The following is a 21,571-nucleotide window of genomic DNA, read 5'->3' as shown; positions in this document are numbered from 1 at the left end:
AAACTTAATTTTCCAGATTGATAGTGGTGCTGTATGGAAGCAAATTTATATGGACCTTGGCATTCCTATTTTGAATTCAGCTGCTTCCTACAATGTAAAAACTGCTTATAGAAAGTAAGTAGTATAGTTTATTCATCAAAGAATACATAATCACAAGGAATATTTTCCATTTAATTGGTTAACAGTTAAATTAGTCAAAGAACATAAGAGTAAGTATATAAAAAGGTTTAGGTTAGTGGATACTGTGATTGAAAGTTATTTCAGTGCAACAAGTCTGCTTTACTCCATTTTTCATCTTTGGATTTTGTTTTCAAAATTAGAGATACAGGCAGTATCTCTAATTGTCTGAATTACATATTATAGAATTGTATCTTTTATAGTGAACAGCCTTCATATTAAAACTACGATAGCTGTGTTCCATTATCACAAGCTCGGATTTTTCAGGAAAGAAATTTTATTTTCTGGTCAGTATTTCTACTATCCTACATAAAACACCAAGAAACCAGTAACAGGAAAAGTACTTTGTATTAAAAGGCTTGAGTTTTACTTTTCAAAAAATATTTGTTTAATATATAGTACTCAAGTTAAATATAATGACTAAGATTTCTTAAAATGAAATATTGTTTGTTTAGGTATCTCTATGGTTTTGAGGAGTACTGCCGTTCTGCAAATATTCAGTTCAGAACTATTCACCACCATGAACCAAAAGTAAAAGAGGAAAAAAAAGACTTAGAAGAATCCATGGAAGAGGCACCAAAAGTAGATCAAGAAATGCCTTTGGTAGAAGTGAAGAGTGAACCTGAGGAAAATATTGATTCAAACAGTGAAAGTGAAAGAGAAGAAGTAGAATTAAAATCTCCAAGGGTGAGTACTTAATACTAATTTTATCTAGTTTATTTTAAGCGTTATTTTAGTCTTTTTAATACAGGCAATTTCAGATATATACAAAAATACTCCTATGAACCTAGTTTATTTTGTAGTATTTAGTTATGCTTCAGCCAGGCTAGCCTCATGCCCTTTCTCTAAATATATCACATATTATTTCTTTTACCTTAAAAACCATTCCTTCTCTTGTTCTCTATTTATATCTGTTCAAGCCATTCTCAAGTGAGGTCAGTCTCAAATATTCACTTCCTTTGAGTCTTTTGCTAACGTGTCACCTCACTGAAACAAATCCTGGTCAAGTATGTCTGCTTAGTCACTAAGTCGTGTCCAACTCTTTGTGACCCTATGGACTGTAGCCCACCAGGCTTCTCTGTCCTTGGGATTCTCCAGGCAAGCATACTAGAGTGGGTTGCCATGTCCTCCTCCAGGGTATCTTCCCCACCCAGGGATCAAACCAGCATCTCCTCCTTTGACAGGTGTATTCTTTTACCACTGAGCCACCTGGGAAGCCCCTATCCTGTTCAATCCCTCTAATGTTGCTCTATCTGTAATTTACTTATTTATTCTGTTTATTATTTATTGTTTCTTTTACCGCACTCTGGACTAGAAACACACTCCACAATAGCAGGAATTAGTGTTATTCCATTCATTCAGAGATCCCGGGCATCTAGAATAGTGCCTTGCAATATTAAGGACTTACTAGATTGTTGAGTGAATGAATCTCCTGTTTATAATACCTGTGTCCTCAGCCAGGTGGGATCTCTGCTTTTTCTTTACTTCATAATTCACTGTACAGCTCTTGTGGCAGTTTTTCATGCCCTGCCTTCTTTCCTAGTCACATGCATCCTGGTTTTATCTTCCTTTCCATTAATATATAATTCAAGTCAGGAATTGTCACCCACTGTTTTGATCATTGTCTGATGATGTCTACACAGTAGGATTTATCAAATTTTAGAAGTAGAAAAAAAAATTTACCACATTGTCAGAGGAGTTCAGTTATTGTAGTAATACATCATATTTTTTCAGTGAAATTTTGTTTAATAAAAGACAAGGTGAAGTCATCTCTTTGATTTGCTCAGAAACCATTTTTTATTTACTTAGTAAATGGCGCTTTCTGGTGAATTTCATGAAACCTCCAGAGTGCTTTGTTTCATTTCTTAATTTTTAAATTTTATGGTAAAGAAATATGACATTTGTCATCTTAACCATTTTTACATGCACAGTTCAGTGGCATTAACTATATTCATATTATTTTATAACCATCACCATCATCTGTCTCCAGAACTCTTTTCATCTTGGAACACTGAAACTCTGCCTGTTGAACAGTCACTCCTCATTCTTCTCTTCCCCAGCCTCTGGCACCACCAGTCTACTTAATGGCACTATGGATTTGACTACTCTGGATGTCTCATATAAGTGGAATTAGATAGTATTTGTCCTTTTATGACTGGTTTATCTCATTCAGCAGAAGGTCTTCAAGGTTCATCTGTGTATGGATTAGAATTTCCTTCCTTTTTAAGACTGAATAATACCTCATTGTATGTATTGTGCACATACTTGCCTGTCATTACATAAAGAGCTTCCTCATCTTATGTGAAACATCTGCAGAGTATTGTGTGCCATAAATTTACCTTCCTCAAGATTTTCTCCAATTTTTTATGATTACAGAAAGTACTGCAGTAAATATACTTGTAAAAATGTCCTCCAAATTTATCTAAATATAGAGACTTGTAAAAATGTCCTCCTTATTTATCTGAATACTTCTAAAATGAAATATCTGAAGACTTCTAAAAATGAGATTTCTGAGACAAAGGTACAAGTTATACAAATTTAAAATTGTATGGATAACAAATACTTTCATTCATTTACCTACAAGTTCTTAGAGTACCTGCCCATGTGCCAGGCACTGTTTAGATCTGAGGTTACAGAAGTGAGGAAGACAAAGACCCTGCCCTCATGGAACTTAAATTTAAGTTCTTTTTTTTTTTCCCTACTGTTCATGTTTAAATAGTACATAGTCAGGAACTAGGCAAAACATTTGTTATACTGAGATAATAATTGTAAATATTTTAGTGCTCCCAAGGTTGTTGGCTCTTTTTTTTCCTTTAATCCTCCCTTTATTTCAGGTAGAGGGGAACTCTGCCAGTGTGCAGAAGTTAACTGGAAGGAGAATTTAGGAGATAAATGAAATAGCTCAACAGTTTCCTAGTCAGTTGAGCATGAGGTGGTAACAAATTACTACTGGCCTAGTGAGCTCTCCAGATTCAAAGAAATCAGCTCACTTTTTGGCCATTAATACAGTTCAGTTCTTTTAAAATGTAATAAAATGTAATCACATTGAAATACAGTGATAATGTAAATTTTATCTTAGTAAATAATAGGGTTAGAGATGAAAGAACTTCTGAAAACTTAAGGGACTGATTTATTTTTCATATTATTAACTTATATCATTGACAGATAATTCTTTAAAAACTTCTATTGTAGTCAAGAAATATTAAAATGAGATAAAATAATGAACACAGAAAATTTTTATTTTTTTATGTAGTATGTAGCCAGGATCATAATAGATTTGGACATAAGTAATTTACATGGGTTGATTTTTTTTTACTTTGAGAGGAAGTGAAAAGTACACAGGAGTTGACGGGTTATCAGTATCATGTCTCAAGCTAGAAAGATGACTAGTCATTGCCATGATGGTTTAAGAAAAAGATAACATTTTTCTATGTTTTTTTTCCCCTTTGTAGTGATAGTTACTTTAAAACTTTCATCCTCTCTACTAGGGACGAAGGAGAATTGCTCGCGATGCAAATTCTATTAAAAAGGAAATTGAAGAAGAAAAAACAGAAGACAAATTAAGAGATAATGATTCAGAAAATAAGGATGTAGATGATGACTATGAAACTGCAGAGAAGAAGGAAAATGAACTACTACTGGGGAGAAAAAATACACCAAAGCAAAAGGAGAAGAAAATTAGAAAGCAGGAGGATTCTGACAAAGACTCAGAGGAAGAGGAAGAGAAAAGCCAAGAGAGGTACATTATCTTATGTTTGTTCTCCAGAAACACCTGTCTGGGGTGCAGCAGTGTTCTGTTCCTGCTTAGAGGTTCAGGTTTGAGGGAATGTTTTCTTATTGGGACTTCCATTCCTCTTGTCTGATGAAGGTGAGACACATTGTGAAGATGATGTGTATCGCCTTTCGGAATTGGAGAATATACTGGTCGCACCATTTTAATAGCACTTGTGCCCTAAACAGTGGCCTCAAAGAAGGCTGCGCCACCCAGTCAAAAGAAAGGTCCTGCAGTTGACAGCAGGGAAGGGAGCTGGAGAAAAATGGAGGAAGTGGACAAGAGGAAACAGCGACAGCAAAAATTCCATTTTAAAAAAGGTACAATGTGGGAAAGCTAACAAACACATGGGTGCACAGTACTAGCAGATGTTTCTGTGTGTTAGCTTTATCTAAGACAGTTTTCTTTTCCAAGTTATTGTATTAGAATAAGTGGCATGCACCCCGATTCTAGTTTGGAAAATTCATTCTTGCCCCACATCACATTAAATTTCGGCTTTTTAATGTTCATCCTGTTTGCTGTTGAGTGAAAACTGTTTTTTTTTTAATGCATTATACACGTATGGACTGAACTGACTTAAAAATAACCAGAGATTAGGCAGTCCAGCTAGATCATGGTAATGTCCAACTATGTTTAGTGGCCATTTCTTTGTTGTCAAATGGATTTACTAATTTTTAGACACTACTAAAAAATGAAGTTTAACTCAGCAACAGCATAACACACTTACTTGTATAGAAGCTCTCCTCTAGTTATTTTTCAGTGCTAAATTTTCTAGAAATTTGAGTTACTAGGCAAAATTGAGAAAAGTGGCCTGCTGTTGCCAACTAGTGGCTGACACCCATCTGAAAATTAACCATTGAAAAAATAACTGCAAAAATAGTAATGATTGGTGAGTGGGAGAGGTAATTTTATGATTCAACATAAATAGGTACAGGAGCATTCACAGTCAATGTGAATTAGAATAGTGAATAAAGAAAGTTCTGTAGTGAAATACGATTAGGATTAGGGAAAGTAGGAGGAAATAATTGGAGTTGAGTATAATGATATGAGTGAAGTAATTCAAATATTTGGACAGTAAATTTAATAAGAAAAGGTAGACTATTTAAAAAGTAAGGCCTAACTATAGTTTGAAGATTTGTTAAAAATAAGCATCAAAATGTGTGTGTTTTATAGTATCTATGTCATACACACCATATATATATATATGCATATATATATACATACACACCATGTGCTTTAAAAAGCCTTTATAATTGATATGTAAATAGAATATTTATTTTAGAGACATAAAGTTTCACAGACTTGAACATGAAGGACAATATTTCCTTTTATTAAATAAAACTGAATGTACAAACAGTCTGTATTCTCATTTAATAGCAGGAATCCTGGAAATAGACTTGTTTTTTTTAATCTATAGAGACTCTGTTTTAAGTAGTTTTTCATGGTGTTTTGAAATTACCTTATCAGAATATAATTGGAAGGTGCCCTTGTAAAGAAAACATTCCCACTGCTAATGGGTTGTCAAAGTTTCTTCATGTTGGGTCCCCCAGTGGTCCCTAAAGTAATGCCCTATGTTTATGATAGAACATAGGACCTCCTCTTAAGGTTTTTAAAACTCTGTGACACTAGAATGATCTTTGATGCAAATCTCTTCTGAATTTTTGCTGGGCTAATAAAGAATGTTTGTTTAAAAATATTAAAAATACTTGGACCTCCCTATGTGATTCTCCTTTATATATGATTATCAAAACAAAAACTGATGGGAGATGTGTAAAAACAAATAGGAACCAATGTAAGATATGCAAAACCTTTGTTTTTCTGGTGCTATCCCACAGTGATAACAAGTGATCTAATACCCAGATGTCTATTGTTTCTTTGTGAGGGTGGGGAAACCTTTAAAATATAAACTAGTTTAAAAGAGTTACAAAGGTAGTTAGCCCTTGTTCATTATTTTTCCCACCAAAAAAAGTCTGGGTTAAGCAAAAAGTAGTAGTCAAGTAGACTTAAGACATTTCAGTTGCAGAAAGTTAAAAACTGTCTTTAGGTCATTTTCACATATAAGGTGGCACTTGAATCCTAAAGACTTCTTCAAAGCATGTTGTTCTAATTTTGCTTTATCAAGTGATTTATTTGACTCCACATCACCATTAACTGTGATGACTGACTTGCCTTTAAGAAGTACAGATTTAATTTTGGTACAGTGCACCTTTTCATAATAAATCAGTTCCTTACTAAGTAGTCTATGAAAATCTTCTCCTTCTCCTCCTTCTTCTCCTCCTCCACTGACATGTTATGAAGGTAATAATTAGGTTGTGACTCTTGTACATGTTGGATTCTTTTAGCATATGTTATTTTGTTTTCCATTAAGTTATCAGTAGCATTATCAGTGTTATAACTTACTGCAGGGAAGAAACTGAAAGCAAATGTGACTCTGAAGGGGAGGAAGATGAGGAAGACACAGAACCCTGCCTAACAGGCACCAAAGTGAAAGTAAAATACGGACGAGGGAAAACGCAGAAAATCTATGAAGCCAGTATTAAAAGCACTGAAATTGATGATGGAGAAGTTTTATACTTGGTACATTACTATGGATGGAATGTCAGGTAAGCAAGAAATGTATTTTCTTATCTTGAAATTTGTTTTTGGTTCAGAAAGATCACTTTTAATGTTTTGAAGAACTAAAGCAAATAGTATATATGCACTTACAAAGCACACCTTGTACTTGAATTTTCCAGGACTTCAAACATTCTTGCTATTTTAGTTCCCATGTCAATACTTCAGCCAGAGATGACCAGGATTACATCTGTACCTGGACAAGCTGGGTTTGCTACTCATTTGCAGTAAGGGAGGACACCTAACTTAGGGAACCACATGGCGTGTCAGTTAGAGGGTGGGTCATGAAAGCTCAGGGTACCAGCTTTGGGAGTAGCAACAGCTCAGGATTCTGTGGAAACATCCTTTAGGGAGCTAGACCCATGGCTCCCAACATTGTAAGTGGTTTTGCTTGTTCACTTGTTTGTTAAATTTGTCAGAAATCAAGCCTGTATCAAGCACTGTAATAGTTCTGAATTGGAAAATTAATAAATAAGAATGTTAGATAAGACTTAGATCTGAGCTTCTGTTAGGTGATTTTGGAAGGGTTTAGGAAATGGGGCTTTGCTCTAGACTGGGTGCTGTCAAGAAGCTGGGGATAATTCTGATTGGTTATCTTAATCTTACCTGTAAGAAGGGAAGACTAGACCAAAGTTAATGCCATCTTTGGACTTTCCCCCAATGGCTCAGTGGGTAAAGAGTCCATCTGCAGTGCAGGAGACACAGGAGATGCAGGTTTGATCCCAGGGCCAGGAATATCCCCTGGAGAAGGAAATGGCAACCCACTCCAGTATTCTTGCCTGGAAAATCATGGACAGAGGAGCCTGGTGGGCTGTAGTCCATGGGGGTTGCAAGACTTGGACACAATTTAGTGACTAAACCACGCCCCACCCCCACCACCATCACCACCACAATGCTGTCATTGGTAAAGCAGTAGCGGTCACTCAGGGTATAAAGGATGTTTGGTCATTTTTGTGGCTTGGACAATGTTCCTGTTTTTTGTGTTGAGACACAACTAGGAAGTGGTCTTGTTTTTGTCTTGATCCATCGTGGTCATGGAGCAGACCTGTCTGATGTTGATGTTCTGTGAGATTGTTTATGTGCAACAGGAGAACAGCACGCCCTAGCTGTGAGGGCCAGGACAGTTCTGTGGCAACAGCAAGGCCCGGCTAATAGTATCAGGCCAGTTGCTGGATGTCAGGGACTACTTTTCTCTCTATCCTTTAGGAAGTCTTGTGTGTTCACTGTATCTGCTGGCCCTGTAGTTGCTTGGAGCCCAGATGTTCCAGAATTTCCCTACATACTCAGTTCCCTCATCTCTGAGTTGGGAAATACAGAGAATCTACTGTGCAGGGATTTTGTGAGAAACAGTGCTGATTATCTATATTAGCATGAAAGTTTATATAGTTACTGCCTGGCACTTGGTTAAGTGCTCAGCAAACGTTAGCTGTTTTCTTTAGTGGAGGCCTGCTTGGCTTCTGTCCTCTCACATCATTTTAAAAAGAGTGTGGATTGAATGAATAGCATATAAAACTTTAAAATTTCTTGCAAATCAAAACCACGGTGAGGTACTATCTCACTCTAGTCAGAATGGCTGCTATCAAACAGTCTAAAAAAAAAAAAACAGTCTACAGACAATAAATGCTGGAGAGGATGTGGAGAAAAGGGAACCTTCTTACACTGTTGGTGGGAATGCAAACTAGTACAGCCACTATGGAGAACAGTGTGGAGATTCCTTAAAAAACTGGAAATAGAACTGCCATATGAGCCAGCAATCCTACTGCTGGGCATACGCACTGAGGAAACCAGAATTGAAAGAGACACATGTACCCCAGTGTTCATCACAGAACTGTTTACCATAGCTAGGACATGGAAGCAACCTAGATGTTCATCGGCAGATGAATGGATAAGGAGGTTGTGGTACATATACACAATGAAATATTACTCAGCTATTAAAAAGAACGCATTTGAGTCAGTTCTAATGAGATGGATGAAACTGGAGCCTATTACACAGAGTGAAGTAAGTCAGAAAGAAAAACACCAATACAGTATATTAACACATACATATGGAATTTAGAAAGATGGTAACGACGACCCTATATGTGAGACAGCAAAAGAGACACAGATGTAAAGAACAGTCTTTTGGACTCTGGGAGAAGGTGAGGATGGGATGATTTGAGAGAATAGCATTGAAACATGTATATTACCATATGTGAAATAGATGACCAGTCCAAGTTCAATGCATGAAACAGGATACTCAAAGCTGGGATACTGGGACAACTCAAAGGGATGGGATGGGAGGGGGGTTCGGGATGGGGGGACACATGTACACCCGTGACTGAGTCATGTTGCTATATGGCAAAAACTACCACAATATTGTAAAGTAATTCATCTCCAATTAAAATAATTTTAAAAGTAAAAATTGAAACAAAAAAACTTTAAAATTTATTTTCTTTTTCCTCAGATCAGCTCCTGTACCCTTCACATTTCTGCCAACACTAAAAACAAACTTTGTTGTCCATCTCTCAGTAGTTTTGTATGTATTGAATTCAGGGATAAAGACCACACTTAACCTTAACAGACCTCCCTGCTTTGCACATGCCGCCCAGTGTAGCCTTCTTTTTTCCTCAGAGTCTATTTAGTTCACAACCATCCACTTTTACTTATCATCAGCGTGTCTGTTCTGTTTTCTAGAATATCCCCTTCCTAGCGTCCTTCTCTTTTTATCTTATTAATTTTTTACTGTATGACTCTTCTTAACAGTCATTTTATTATATGATCATGTTCATTCTAACTGGTAACCTAGCTGGAATTCACATGGTTAATAGTTTTTCATTGGCCTTCCACCCTGCTAGATAAATTGGGATAATGCATGAGAAGATCATGTTTAAATCGTAGTGTAGAGTCATGGTACTGTGTCAGCTGAACTTGTGCTTGTTGGAACAGTGTCCTTCTTTTGCATGAGTTAATGGTGATTGGGTTACAAAGTGAAGGTGTGGTTTGCATCACCAGGGTGCGGTTCAAAGCAAGGACTGCCTGTAGTTTTTTGTTTGTTTGTTTTTCAGCTCAAATGTTCAGATTTTAGATTTTGGTTCATCTCTACAAATACCTGTAAATATACATTAAGCATATAAATTATAGATAGCTCTATAAATATATACTTATATAATGTAAAAGCTGTTATTTAGTTCTAGGAGGTTTAATTTCTTATTTGCCCCTGATTAGTAACTTGGACTGGCTCTCTTAAAATCTAGAAGTTATGTCAGTATTATGGGAAAGGGGAAATTGAGTTTTCAGAATAAACTTAAAATACCTCTAAAAGAAATTTCAGTTTTAGAGGTGTACAGTTCAGAATAAAATTTTATTAGAAATACTGGAGTCTAGAGAGAGTTCTGGGAGGAAAAGAGTTGAAAAGGACTTGATAAAATAATCTAGAACTCATCATACTACAAGTTTGAATTTATCTCACTTGTTTTGCATTATGTGGTTATTAGAATGAATTCCAGTGCAGAATCAGCTTACTTAATTAAGCTCAGATGAGTGGGAGTTGTGGGGGAAAAAAGGCAGTTCAAACATCCTTGAATCTATTTAGTTTGCCCACCCTGCTGTCGCTCTGAAACCTGTTTGCCCTGAGCAATTCTCTTGTGGTGCCCTGTTGGTGGCACCCAGTACAGCACCCGCACACCTACTACCAGCAGATTAGCACCTGTGCCCTTCACGTTTCTGTCAACACTAGAACGTAACCCTCTTCGGTCTGTCTCACTGTTGTTTGTACTTGGTGAATACATTTCAAATAAGGTATTCTTGCGAATTTTAAAATACATTCTTTATTTTAAGGTATGATGAATGGGTAAAGGCTGACAGGATAATCTGGCCATTGGACAAAGGTGGACCAAAGAAAAAACAGAAGAAGAAAGCTAAAGTATGTATACAGGTGCTATATCCTTTAAGATAGATAACAGGAATTGTTCATATTGTATTAATACTGTGTTTTTTATAAAAATTGTTTTCTCATATAATCATTTTGAGTCTTTCAAAGTAATTGTGACTTTTCCCCTTATGTCCCAGAAGCTAAAAAGTAAAAACTGTGAGCACATTTCCACACTATTTCAGGAAAGGTAAAAACCAGCTTCCCCTAGGGCACAGGCTTCAAATGCAAAGGCTTACAAGGTTCTCTAGAAAAGTGGTAAAGTAGGACTGAGGGTGACAAAGAAGAGGTCATGTCCCTCATCTAGAGAGGATGGAACTAACCAGTCTGCTGTGGGATGCAGACTCAGACTTGCCAGATTTTAGATTTTTTTTTTTCTCTCAAGACACTATATTTTTTAAAAAGTAAAACCTGATTTTTAAATACTGGAAGCTAATACTAAGTTTTAAAGCATACATTGGCTATATGTTGTATCCTCATCCACACCCTCAATTTTCAGCCTTTGCTGTAGAGATGATGACATATCTTTCTTTTCCTCAGGAAATAGTACGAGACAAGGGGAGAGCTGAGTAGTATATACCTCTCTTACGTGCTGACTCTGACCTTCACAATATAATTGCAGTGTTACCATGTTGAAGTTGTAGAACATCATACTCATATAAGTACAAAACATTAGAAAACTATTTAATTTTAATTTTTCCATAACTACAAATTAGGAGTCGATGCAACTAATCTTTTTGAGTTACAGTTTTCCTTGGTGAAGTAGAGTATTTATTTTTCATAAAGATACTATTTCTCATACATTTTATTGTTGTAACCTAGAACAAAGAAGACAGTGAAAAGGATGAAAAGAGGGATGAGGAGAGGCAGAAGTCAAAACGGGGACGACCTCCTTTAAAATCTACTCTTTCGTCTAACATGCCGTATGGTTTGTCTAAGACTGCAAACAGTGACGGAAAATCAGGTACCAGAAGTGCTCGAAGCAATATGCCAGGCAGCTCACCTCTGTCAAATGGAATGGAAGGTGCTCAATTTTGAGGATCATTGATTTTGTTAAAAAAATCAATCATATAAATAATAAAACCAGTTGTGTGAGAGATTTGTAGGAAGTCATCTAGGTTTTTAATACATGATTTAAATTACAAAATTTGATTTGAACAAAATGTTAATTTTGCTGTAACCTATTTATTTAAAATTCAATGATGTTTTACTTTAATTGGGAATACCTTTTCTTGACAGTATCAGAGGAATATTCTATTTTAATAGAGCATGGGTTGACAAGCCAGTATGCCGCCCTGTCCTACAGAGCATGCACTGGTGTCTCCTGTAATCCACTGCTGTTCACCTAGGATCTTTCAATAAATCTGAAACTGTTTTTCAAACTAAAGTGGTAGACACATGTTTTGTGATGAATATAAGTGAACATATTTTATTCTGCTTTTACCTTTTTTCCAACTTTTCTACTTTTGTATATTTTTCTATGTAATTTAAGAAATGTTAAATATAGAAAATGTTCATATAAGAATTTTCCTCCCTTGAAAACTTTTCTGAACCACAGGGTTGCCATGAATCCACCATGTGGAGCTTTTGTGCAAGTTAGAAAAGGCATCTTTACTTCTCTTTACTGCCATCTGCTGGAAGGCTGACATAATACACAAATGCAAGATTTCCACAAAGTTGCAAATGCTCTTAGAGGCATGCACATGTACAGCCTACAAAATTATACATTTTCTTGCTAAACTGCTTCATAAAAGTAAAATAAAAAACTACCTTTTTAAAAAACATGAGACAAAATTCTAAAGTCTGTATATGATAAAACCACAAAATAAAACTTACATACCTTTTCACTTAAAAAGTACATTTAAGCTTGCCTTTTTGCACTTTAGAATATGAGCACCATGTGGGCAGAATTTTTGTATTTCACAACTTCTATATCATCTTATAACATTATTTATTATTTAAAAAACTCTCTTTAAAAAAAAAAACTCTCTGACTTAAGGAGAATGGTTTCTTTTGCAGAAAGGTAACTGGCCTATACTTTCCTTTCTCTCAATCAGAGGAATATTTACATTTTTGAGAATTCAAGCTTCTCATTTTTATACATCTTTTCAGAATTAAGTAGAATGTCATACTCCTTCCTAAGGACATAAAATGGGCATTTCAGATTTTAATCCGTACCCTCTCAAATCAAACCACTTCATGTGTTAGCTTCATATTTCAGTACTAGTCCGTTGATTTTTCTAAGGGTTGCTGTAGCCTAAATATGATACTAGTAAAAATTGGAAAAGAGCTCTTTTACAGAATTGAGACAGTAATATTTTTCTATGTAATATATTTTCACATGGAATTTTATTTGAGATCTCCTCTCCCCCATTTTTGGCACAAATATATGGTTTATTTTATATGAGAAATTTCTACAAGGAGGTATTCAGAGGTACATGATTAAGAGTTTTGTCTTTGGCAGAATTTTTATTATAAATTACATTGGTAATTAAGTAGAAACTTGTGTAATATTTTCTCTTGCAGACTCCTGTTCATCTGATAGTGAAACAGAAGACCTTTTAGAAAAGAATTTGATGAATGAAGAACTTTCTCCTGATATTAAAGAAGAATTAGAAAAAAATGAAAATTTAAATGATGATAAGCTAGATGAAGAAAATCCAAAGACTGCTCCACATATATTAAAAGAAAATGATAGGACTCAAATGCAGCCTTTAGAAACCTTAAAGTTAGAAGTTGGAGAGAATGAACAAATAGTACAGATTTTAGGAAATAAAGTGGAGCAAGAAGAAGTTAAGAAAGAAGCAGAAAAATCTCCTAAAGGAAAGGGAAGACGAAGCAAGACAAAAGATCTTTCTTTAGAAATTATAAAAATTTCATCATTTAGCCAGGATGAAGCAGGAACTGAACCTCATACAGATGCTCAGAGTCTAGAATTTTCTTCGTTAGACAGTAAAAACTTTTCTTCTGCTACTGAAGATGAAATTGACCAATGTGCAAAAGAAAAAAAGTTGAAACGAAAGATACTGGGACAGTCATCACCAGAGAAAAGAATAAGAATTGAGAACGGAATGGAAATGACAAATAGCATATCTAGCAATACTCAAGAAAGGACCAGTGATTGCACTGCGTCTGAGGGAATGAAAAACTTAAATTTTGAACAACACTTTGAAATAGAAAATGAAGGAATGCCATCATTAATAGCAGAGCCAAACCAATGTGTTCAAGAGTTGACTAATGAAAAATGTGATGGTCCAGCAGAAGAAACTGTAAATACTCCGCTAAAGGAAGAAGAGGATGCAATGCCTCTGATTGGGCCTGAAACTTTGGTTTGCCATGAAGTAGATTTGGATGATTTGGATGAAAAGGATAAAACCAGCATTGAGGACATGGTAGTTGAAAGCTCTGAATCTAACTCTCTCGTTTCTATTCCACCTGCCCTACCTCCTGTAGTACAGCATAACTTTTCAGTAGCTTCACCACTTACTCTCAGCCAAGATGAGTCTCGAAGTATAAAAAGTGAGAGTGACATAACTATTGAAGTTGACAGTATTGCTGAAGAATCTCAAGAAGGTCTCTGTGAGAGGGAATCAGCAAATGGATTTGAAGCCAGTGTTGCTTCTGGTACCTGTGGTATAATTGTTCAAGAAAGAGAGAGCAGAGAGAAGGGTAAGGACTTCCTAGGGAGAAAATCAGTCTTTATGTTAAAATTCAAAATTAGTATGCAAAGAGTTTTAGGAGCTTTGATCTGTTAAGTACCCTTCTTCCCTTCCTTCTTCTGTCCCTCCCTCCTTCCTTCCTTCTCTAGTTCTCTTCCTTCCCTCTTGTGTTTCTTCTCTTTTTCCTTCCTTCCTTCCCCCCTCTCCCCCTTTACCCCACCTTTTAAAAAACATACACATGGGAATTCATGTAGGCAGGTGAATGAACATACTTGCTCTTGATTTTTTTTTTCTAATTCTGTTTCCACTTATTTCAGGTCAGAAAAGGCCAAGTGATGGAACTAGTGGATTATTGGCAAAAAAGCAGAAGCGAACCCCAAAGCGAGCAAGTGCTGTAGCCAAAAATGAAAAGAATGGAGCAGGTTGGTGCTTTGCAACACTGGCTTTAGTATGGTGTTAGTACTTTGAGCAGTTTTTTGGCCTGATCATCTGTGTCAGCTTAAAACTAAATTTGGTTTGTTCTGTTCTTAAAAGTAGCAGTTTTTCCACTAGTTTTTCATCTGAAAATTTGCTTGTCGATTTTATTTAGAGCTAAGATAGCTGTGGTTATTTTTTATGCTTATTGCATTTCTTATGTAATGCAGTTTAATATTAGAGGAATATGTTTGGAAATCTTGAAAAAAATAACGTAAGAATAGACTAAAACAAATAGAATTTGAAAAACATAAGAATGTTTTTCAAATACATATGAAAAACAAATGTATGTACAATAAAGAATAAAATTAAGGTATGGGCTATAGTAGGAAAAAACATGGTTGATTTTGACAAATCACAATTTTACATTCCAACACATGCCTTCATACAAGTCTGAAATGGAAATACTAGATTACAGTAGATACATATTCCAAGGAAGGAGCATATAATTTAAGACAGGGAATTTTTAAAAAAATCGTTTGAACCATATTTCAAGTACTCAGTAACCAGATATGGCTAATGGCTGAACAAGACAGGTATAGAGAAAGAGTGATAGGAGATGGACTAGAAAGATAGCAGGAATTACAAAGGGAAAATGAGCCAAGTTTACAGTGGATGCATGGACAGACATTACCTTAGTCAAAATGAACACCACCAGTAATGGGATCAAGTGAAATCATGTACCACCTGACAGGATGCACCATGAAGAATGTAGTGCACATCTGTAATATTGCTGTCAAAGATGTATAACCTGACTGTAATCATGAGGCCCCATCAACAAATTCAAACTGAAGGATACTCTGTAGAATAATTGGCCTATAATTTAAAAAATTGTCAAGGTCAGGAAAGTCAAAGAGGAACCATTCTGGATTGAAGGAGATTTATGTGATGACTAAATGAGGTATATAATTCTCACCTGGATACTATTGGTATAAAGAACATTATTAGGTCAAGCTAGAGATACTTGTGTGGAGTCTGAGGATTAGATGACAGTAATATACCTGGTTGTTTAGGAGTGTGGTGGATTTAAAAACACATCCATAAGTGTGTTGATCTGCTTTTCTTCAAGAGGCAAAGCCCAGTTCCTTCCTCTTGAGTATGGGCTGTATTTAGTCACTTTTTTTTTTTTTTTTAATTTTTAAAAATATTTTTTATTTTCTTTTTTTCAATTATTTTTATTAGTTGGAGGCTAATTACTTCGCAACATTGCAGTGGGTTTTGTCATACATTGACATGAATCAGCCATGGAGTTACATGTATTCCCCATCCCGATTCCCCCTCCCACCTCCCCCCCCACCCGATTCCCCTGGGTCCTCCCAGTGCACCTGGCCCGAGCACCTGTCTCATGCATCCCACCTGGGCCGGTGGTCTGTTTCACCATAGATAATATACATGCTGTTCTCTCGAAACATCCCACCCTCGCCTTCTCCCACAGAGTCCAAAAGTCTGTTCTGTACATCTGTGTCTCTTTTTCTGTTTTGCATATAGGGTTATCGTTACCATCTTTCTAAATTCCATATATATGTGTTAGTATGCTGTAATGATCTTTATATTTCTGGCTTACTTAACTCTGTATAATCGGCTCCAGTTTCATCCATCTCATTAGAACTGATTCCAATGAATTCTTTTTAACTGCTGAGTAATATTCCATGGTGTATATGTACCACAGCTTCCTTATCCATTCGTCTGCTGATGGGCATCTAGGTTGCTTCCATGTCCTGGCTATTATAAACAGTGCTGCGATGAACATTGGGGTGCACATGGCTCTTTCAGATCTGGTTTCCTCAGTGTGTATGCCCAAGAGTGGTATTGCTGGGTCATATGGCAGTTCTATTTCCAGTTTTTTAAGAAATCTCCACACTGTTTTCCATAGCGACTGTACTAGTTTGCATTCCCACCAACAGTGTAAGAGGGTTCCCTTTTCTCCACACCCTCTCCAGCATTTATTGCTTGTAGACTTTTGGATAGCAGCCATCCTGACTGGCATGTAATGGTACCTCATTGTGGTTTTGATTTGCATTTCTCTGATAATGAGTGATGTTGAGCATCTTTTCATGTGTTTGTTAGCCATCTGTATGTCTTCTTTGGAGAAATGTCTGTTTAGTTCTTTGGCCCATTTTTTGATTGGGTCATTTATTTTTCTGGAATTGAGCTGCAGGAGTTGCTTGTATATTTTTGAGATTAATCCTTTGTCTTTTGCTTCATTTGCTATTATTTTCTCCCAATCTGAGGGCTGTCTTTTCACCTTGCTTATAGTTTCCTTTGTTGTGCAAAAGCTTTTAAGTTTCATTAGGTCCCATTTGTTTACTTTTGCTTTTATTTCCAATATTCTGGGAGGTGGGTCATAGAGGATCCTGCCGTGATTCATGTCGGAGAGTGTTTTGCCTATGTTCTCCTCTAGGAGTTTTATAGTTTCTGGTCTTACATTTAGATCTTTAATCCATTTTGAGTTTATTTTTGTGTATGGTGTTAGAAAGTGTTCTAGTTTCATTCTTTTACAAGTGGTTGACCAGTTTTCCCAGCACCACTTGTTGAAGAGGTTGTCTTTTTTCCATTGTATATCCTTGCCTCCTTTGTCAAAGATAAGGTGTCCATAGGTTCGTGGATTTATCTCTGGGCTTTCTATTCTGTTCCATTGGTCTATATTTCTGTCTTTGTGCCAGTACCACACTGTCTTGATGACTGTGGCTTTGTAGTAGAGCCTGAAGTCAGGCAGGTTGATTCCTCCAGTTCCATTCTTCTTTCTCAAGATTACTTTGGCTATTCGAGGTTTTTTGTGTTTCCATACAAATTGTGAAATTATTTGTTCTAGTTCTGTGAAAAATACCGTTGGTAGCTTGATAGGGATTGCATTGAATCTATAGACTGCTTTGGGTAGAATAGCCATTTTGACAATATTGATTCTTCCAATCCATGAACACGGTATGTTTCTCCATCTGTTTGTGTCCTCTGTGATTTCTTTCATCAGTGTTTTATAGTTTTCTATGTATAGGTCTTTTGTTTCTTTAGGTAGATGTACTCCTAAGTATTTTATTCTTTCTGTTGCAGTGGTGAATGGTATTGTTTCCTTAATTTATCTTTCTGTTTTTTCATTGTTAATGTATAGGAATGCAAGGGATTTCTGTGTGTTAATTTTATATCCTGCAACTTTACTATATTCATTGATTAGCTCTAGTAATTTTCTGGTAGAGTCTTTAGGGTTTTCTATGTAGAGGATCATGTCATCTGCAAACAGCGAGAGTTTCACTTCTTCTTTTCCTATCTGGATTCCTTTTACTTCTTTTTCTGCTCTGATTGCTGTGGCCAAAACTTCCAACACTATGTTGAACAGTAGTGGTGAGAGTGGGCACCCTTGTCTTGTTCCTGATTTCAGGGGAAATGCTTTCAATTTTTCACCATTGAGGGTAATGCTTGCTGTGGGTTTGTCATATATGGCTTTTATTATGTTGAGGTATGTTCCTTCTATTCCTGCTTTCTGGAGAGTTTTAGTCATAAATGAGTGTTGAATTTTGTCAAAGGCTTTCTCTGCATCTATTGAGATAATCATATGGTCTTTATCTTTCAATTTGTTAATGTGGTGTATTACGTTGATTGATTTGTGGATATTAAAGAATCCTTGCATTCCTGGGATAAAGCCCACTTGGTCATGGTGTATGATTTTTTTAATATGTTGTTGGATTCTGTTTGCTAGAATTTTGTTAAGGATTTTTGCATCTATGTTCATCAGTGATATTGGCCTGTAGTTTTCTTTTTTTGTGGCATCTTTGTCTGGTTTTGGAATTAGGGTGATGGTGGCCTCATAGAATGAGTTTGGAAGTTTACCTTCTTCTGCAATTTTCTGGAAGAGTTTGAGTAAGATAGGTGTTAGCTCTTCTTTAAATTTTTGGTAGAATTCAGCTGTGAAGCCATCTGGTCCTGGGCTTTTGTTTGCTGGCAGATTTCTGATAACAGTTTCGATTTCCTTGCTTGTGATGGGTCTGTTAAGATCTTCTATTTCTTCCTGGTTCAGTTTTGGAAAGTTATACTTTTCTAAGAATTTGTCCATTTCATCCAAGTTGTCCATTTTATTGGCATAGAGCTGCTGGTAGTAGTCTCTTATGATCCTTTGTATTTCAGTGTTGTCTGTTGTGATCTCTCCATTTTCATTTCTAATTTTGTTAATTTGGTTCTTCTCTGTTTCTTAATGAGTCTTGCTAATGGTTTGTCAATTTTGTTTGTTGTTTCAAAAAACCAGCTTTTAGCTTTGTTGATTTTTGCTATGGTCTCTTTAGTTTCTTTTGCATTTATTTCTGCCCTAATTTTTAAGATTTCTTTCCTTCTACTAACCCTGGGGTTCTTCATTTCTTCCTTCTCTAATTGCTTTAGGTGTAGAGTTAGGTTATTTATTTGGCTTTTTTCTTGTTTCTTGATGTAAGCCTGTAATGCTATGAACCTTCCCCTTAGCACTGCTTTTACAGTGTCCCATAGGTTTTGGGTTGTTGTGTTTTCATTTTCATTCATTTCTATGCATATTTTGATTTCTTTTTTTATTTCTTCTATGACTTGTTGGTTATTCAGAAGGGTGTTATTTAGCCTCCATATGTTTGAATTTTTAACAATTTTTTCCCTGTAATTGAGATCTAATCTTACTGCACTGTGATCAGAAAAGATGACTGGAATGATTTCAATTTTTTTGAATTTTCCAAGACCAGATTTGTGGCCCAGGATGTGATCTATTCTGGAGAAGGTTCTGTGTGCACTTGAGAAAACGGTGAAGTTGATTGTTTTGGGGTGAAATGTCCTATAGATATCAATTAGGTCTAGCTGGTCCATTGTGTCATTTAAGGTTTGTGTTTCCTTATTAATTTTCTGTTTAGTTGATCTGTCCATAGTTGTGAGTGGGGTATTAAAGTCTCCCACTATTACTGTGTTACTATTAATTTCCTCTTTCATACTCGTTAGCATTTGCCGTACGTATTGCAGTGCTCCTATGTTGGGTGCATATATATTTATAATTGTTATATCCTCTTCTTGGATTGATCCTTTGATCATTAAGTAGAGTCCTTCTTTGTCTCTTTGCACATCCTTTATTTGAAAGTCTATTTTATCTGATATGAGTATTGTGACTCCTGCTTTCTTTTGTTCTCCGTTTGCGTGAAATATTTTTTTCCAGCCCTTCACTTTTAGTCTGTATGTGTCTCGTGTTTTGAGGTGGGTCTCTTGTAGACAGCATATATAGGGGTCTTGTTTTTGTATCCATTCAGCCAATCTTTGTCTTTTGGTTGGGGCATTCAACCCATTTACATTTAAGGTAATTATTGATAGGTGTGGTCCCGTTGCCATTTACTTTGTTGTTTTGGGTTCACGTTTATACAACCTTTCTGCATTTCCTGTCTAGAGAAGATGCTTTAGCATTTGTTGAAGAGCTGGTTTGGTGGTGCTGAATTCTCTCAGCTTTTGCTTGTCTGTAAAGCTTTTGAATTCTCCTTCATATCTGAATGAGATCCTTGCTGGGTACAGTAATCTAGGTTGTAGGTTATTCTCTTTCATTACTTTCAGAACGTCCTGCCATTCCCTTCTGGCCTGGAGGGTTTCTATTGATAGATCAGCTGTTATCCTTATGGGAATCCCTTTGTGTGTTATTTGTTGTTTCTCCCTTGCTGCTTTTAATATTTGTTCTTTGTGTTTGATCTTTGTTAATTTGATTAATATGTGTCTTGGGGTGTTTCGCCTTGGGTTTATCCTGTTTGGGACTCTCTGGGTTTCTTGGACTTGGGTGGCTATTTCCTTCCCCATTTTAGGGAAGTTTTCAGCTATTATCTCCTCGAGTATTTTCTCATGGCCTTTCTTTTTGTCTTCTTCTTCTGGGACTCCTATGATTTGAATGTTGGGGCGTTTCATATTGTCCCAGAGATCCCTGAGGTTGTCCTCATTTCTTTTGATCCTTTTTTCTTTTTTCCTCTCTGCTTCATTTGTTTCCTCCATTTTATCTTCTACCTCACTTATCCTATCTTCTGCCTCCGTTATTCTACTCTTGGTTCCCTCCAGAGTGTTTTTGATCTCATTTATTGCATTATTCATTTTTAATTGACTCTTTTTTATTTCTTCTAGGTCTTTATTAAACATTTCTTGCATCTTTTCAATCTTTGTCTCCAGGCTATTTATCTGTAACTCCATTTTGTTTTCAAGATTTTGGATCATTTTTATTATCATTATTCTAAATTCTTTTTCAGGTAGATTCCCTATCTCCTCCTCTTTTGTTTGACTTGGTGGGCATTTTTCATGTTCCTTTACCTGTAGGGTATTTCTCTGCCTTTTCATCTTGTTTAGATTGCTGTGTCTGGAGTGGGCTTTCTGTATTCTGGAGGTCTGTGATTCCTTTTTATTGTGGAGGTTTTACCCAGTGGGTGGGGTTGGACGTTTGGCTTGTCAAGGTTTCCTGGTTAGGGAGGCTTGCGTCGGTGTTCTGGTGCGTGGAACTTGATTTCTTCTCTCTGGAGTGCAATGGAGTGCCCAGTGATGAGTTTTGAGATGTGTCTATGTGTTAGTAGTCACTTTCTTTTAACTAGTAAAATAGAGTGGACGTGATGGAGCATGACTTGAAGGTCATAAAAGGCACAACAGATTCCTCTCCGCTTTCCTCTGGATAAGTTGGCCTGGGGAAAGTTAGCTGCCATGTTGGGAAGATAGTCAGGCAGTGCATGCAGAGGCCCACATGGTGAGGACCCAAGCATATCCTTCCTACAGCTAGCAAGAACTGCGGCATCCTGATGCTCAGAACAGCCATGTGAGTGAGCCATCCTGGAGCATATCATTCCGCTCCAGTCAGGTCTTCAGAGACCAGAGCCTGGGCTAAAAGCTTGGCTGCAACCCCACAAGATTCCTGGAGCCAGGCCACAGAGCCAAGATGCTCCCAGATTCCCACCCTCAGAAACCATGTGAGATACTAAACATTTGTAGTTTTAAACTGCTAAGTTTTGGCTAATTTGT

General features: G+C 36.4%; 1 protein-coding gene across 2 annotated transcripts in view; it reads left to right on the top strand.

Moving 5' to 3' along the window:
- Window positions 1-21,571, top strand: part of ARID4A (AT-rich interaction domain 4A) — a 63,830-nt gene that overhangs the window by 32,162 nt on the left and 10,097 nt on the right. The window contains exons 14-21 of one of the 2 annotated variants that reach the window (XM_061156964.1): window positions 17-114; window positions 633-864; window positions 3,666-3,916; window positions 6,355-6,552; window positions 10,379-10,463; window positions 11,292-11,433; window positions 12,996-14,138; window positions 14,446-14,550. In XM_061156964.1, the coding sequence (XP_061012947.1) occupies window positions 17-114; window positions 633-864; window positions 3,666-3,916; window positions 6,355-6,552; window positions 10,379-10,463; window positions 11,292-11,433; window positions 12,996-14,138; window positions 14,446-14,550 (2,254 nt within the window). Of the gene's footprint in view, window positions 1-16; window positions 115-632; window positions 865-3,665; window positions 3,917-6,354; window positions 6,553-10,378; window positions 10,464-11,291; window positions 11,494-12,995; window positions 14,139-14,445; window positions 14,551-21,571 lie in introns of both variants that reach the window. The other variant, XM_061156962.1, reaches the window with a different exon arrangement.

This window comes from Dama dama, chromosome 12 (assembly GCF_033118175.1).
Source record: "Dama dama isolate Ldn47 chromosome 12, ASM3311817v1, whole genome shotgun sequence".
Taxonomy (NCBI): Eukaryota; Metazoa; Chordata; class Mammalia; order Artiodactyla; family Cervidae; genus Dama; species Dama dama.
The sequence above is the reverse complement of the archived record's forward strand: the minus strand, read 5'-3'. Positions and strand labels throughout refer to the sequence as shown.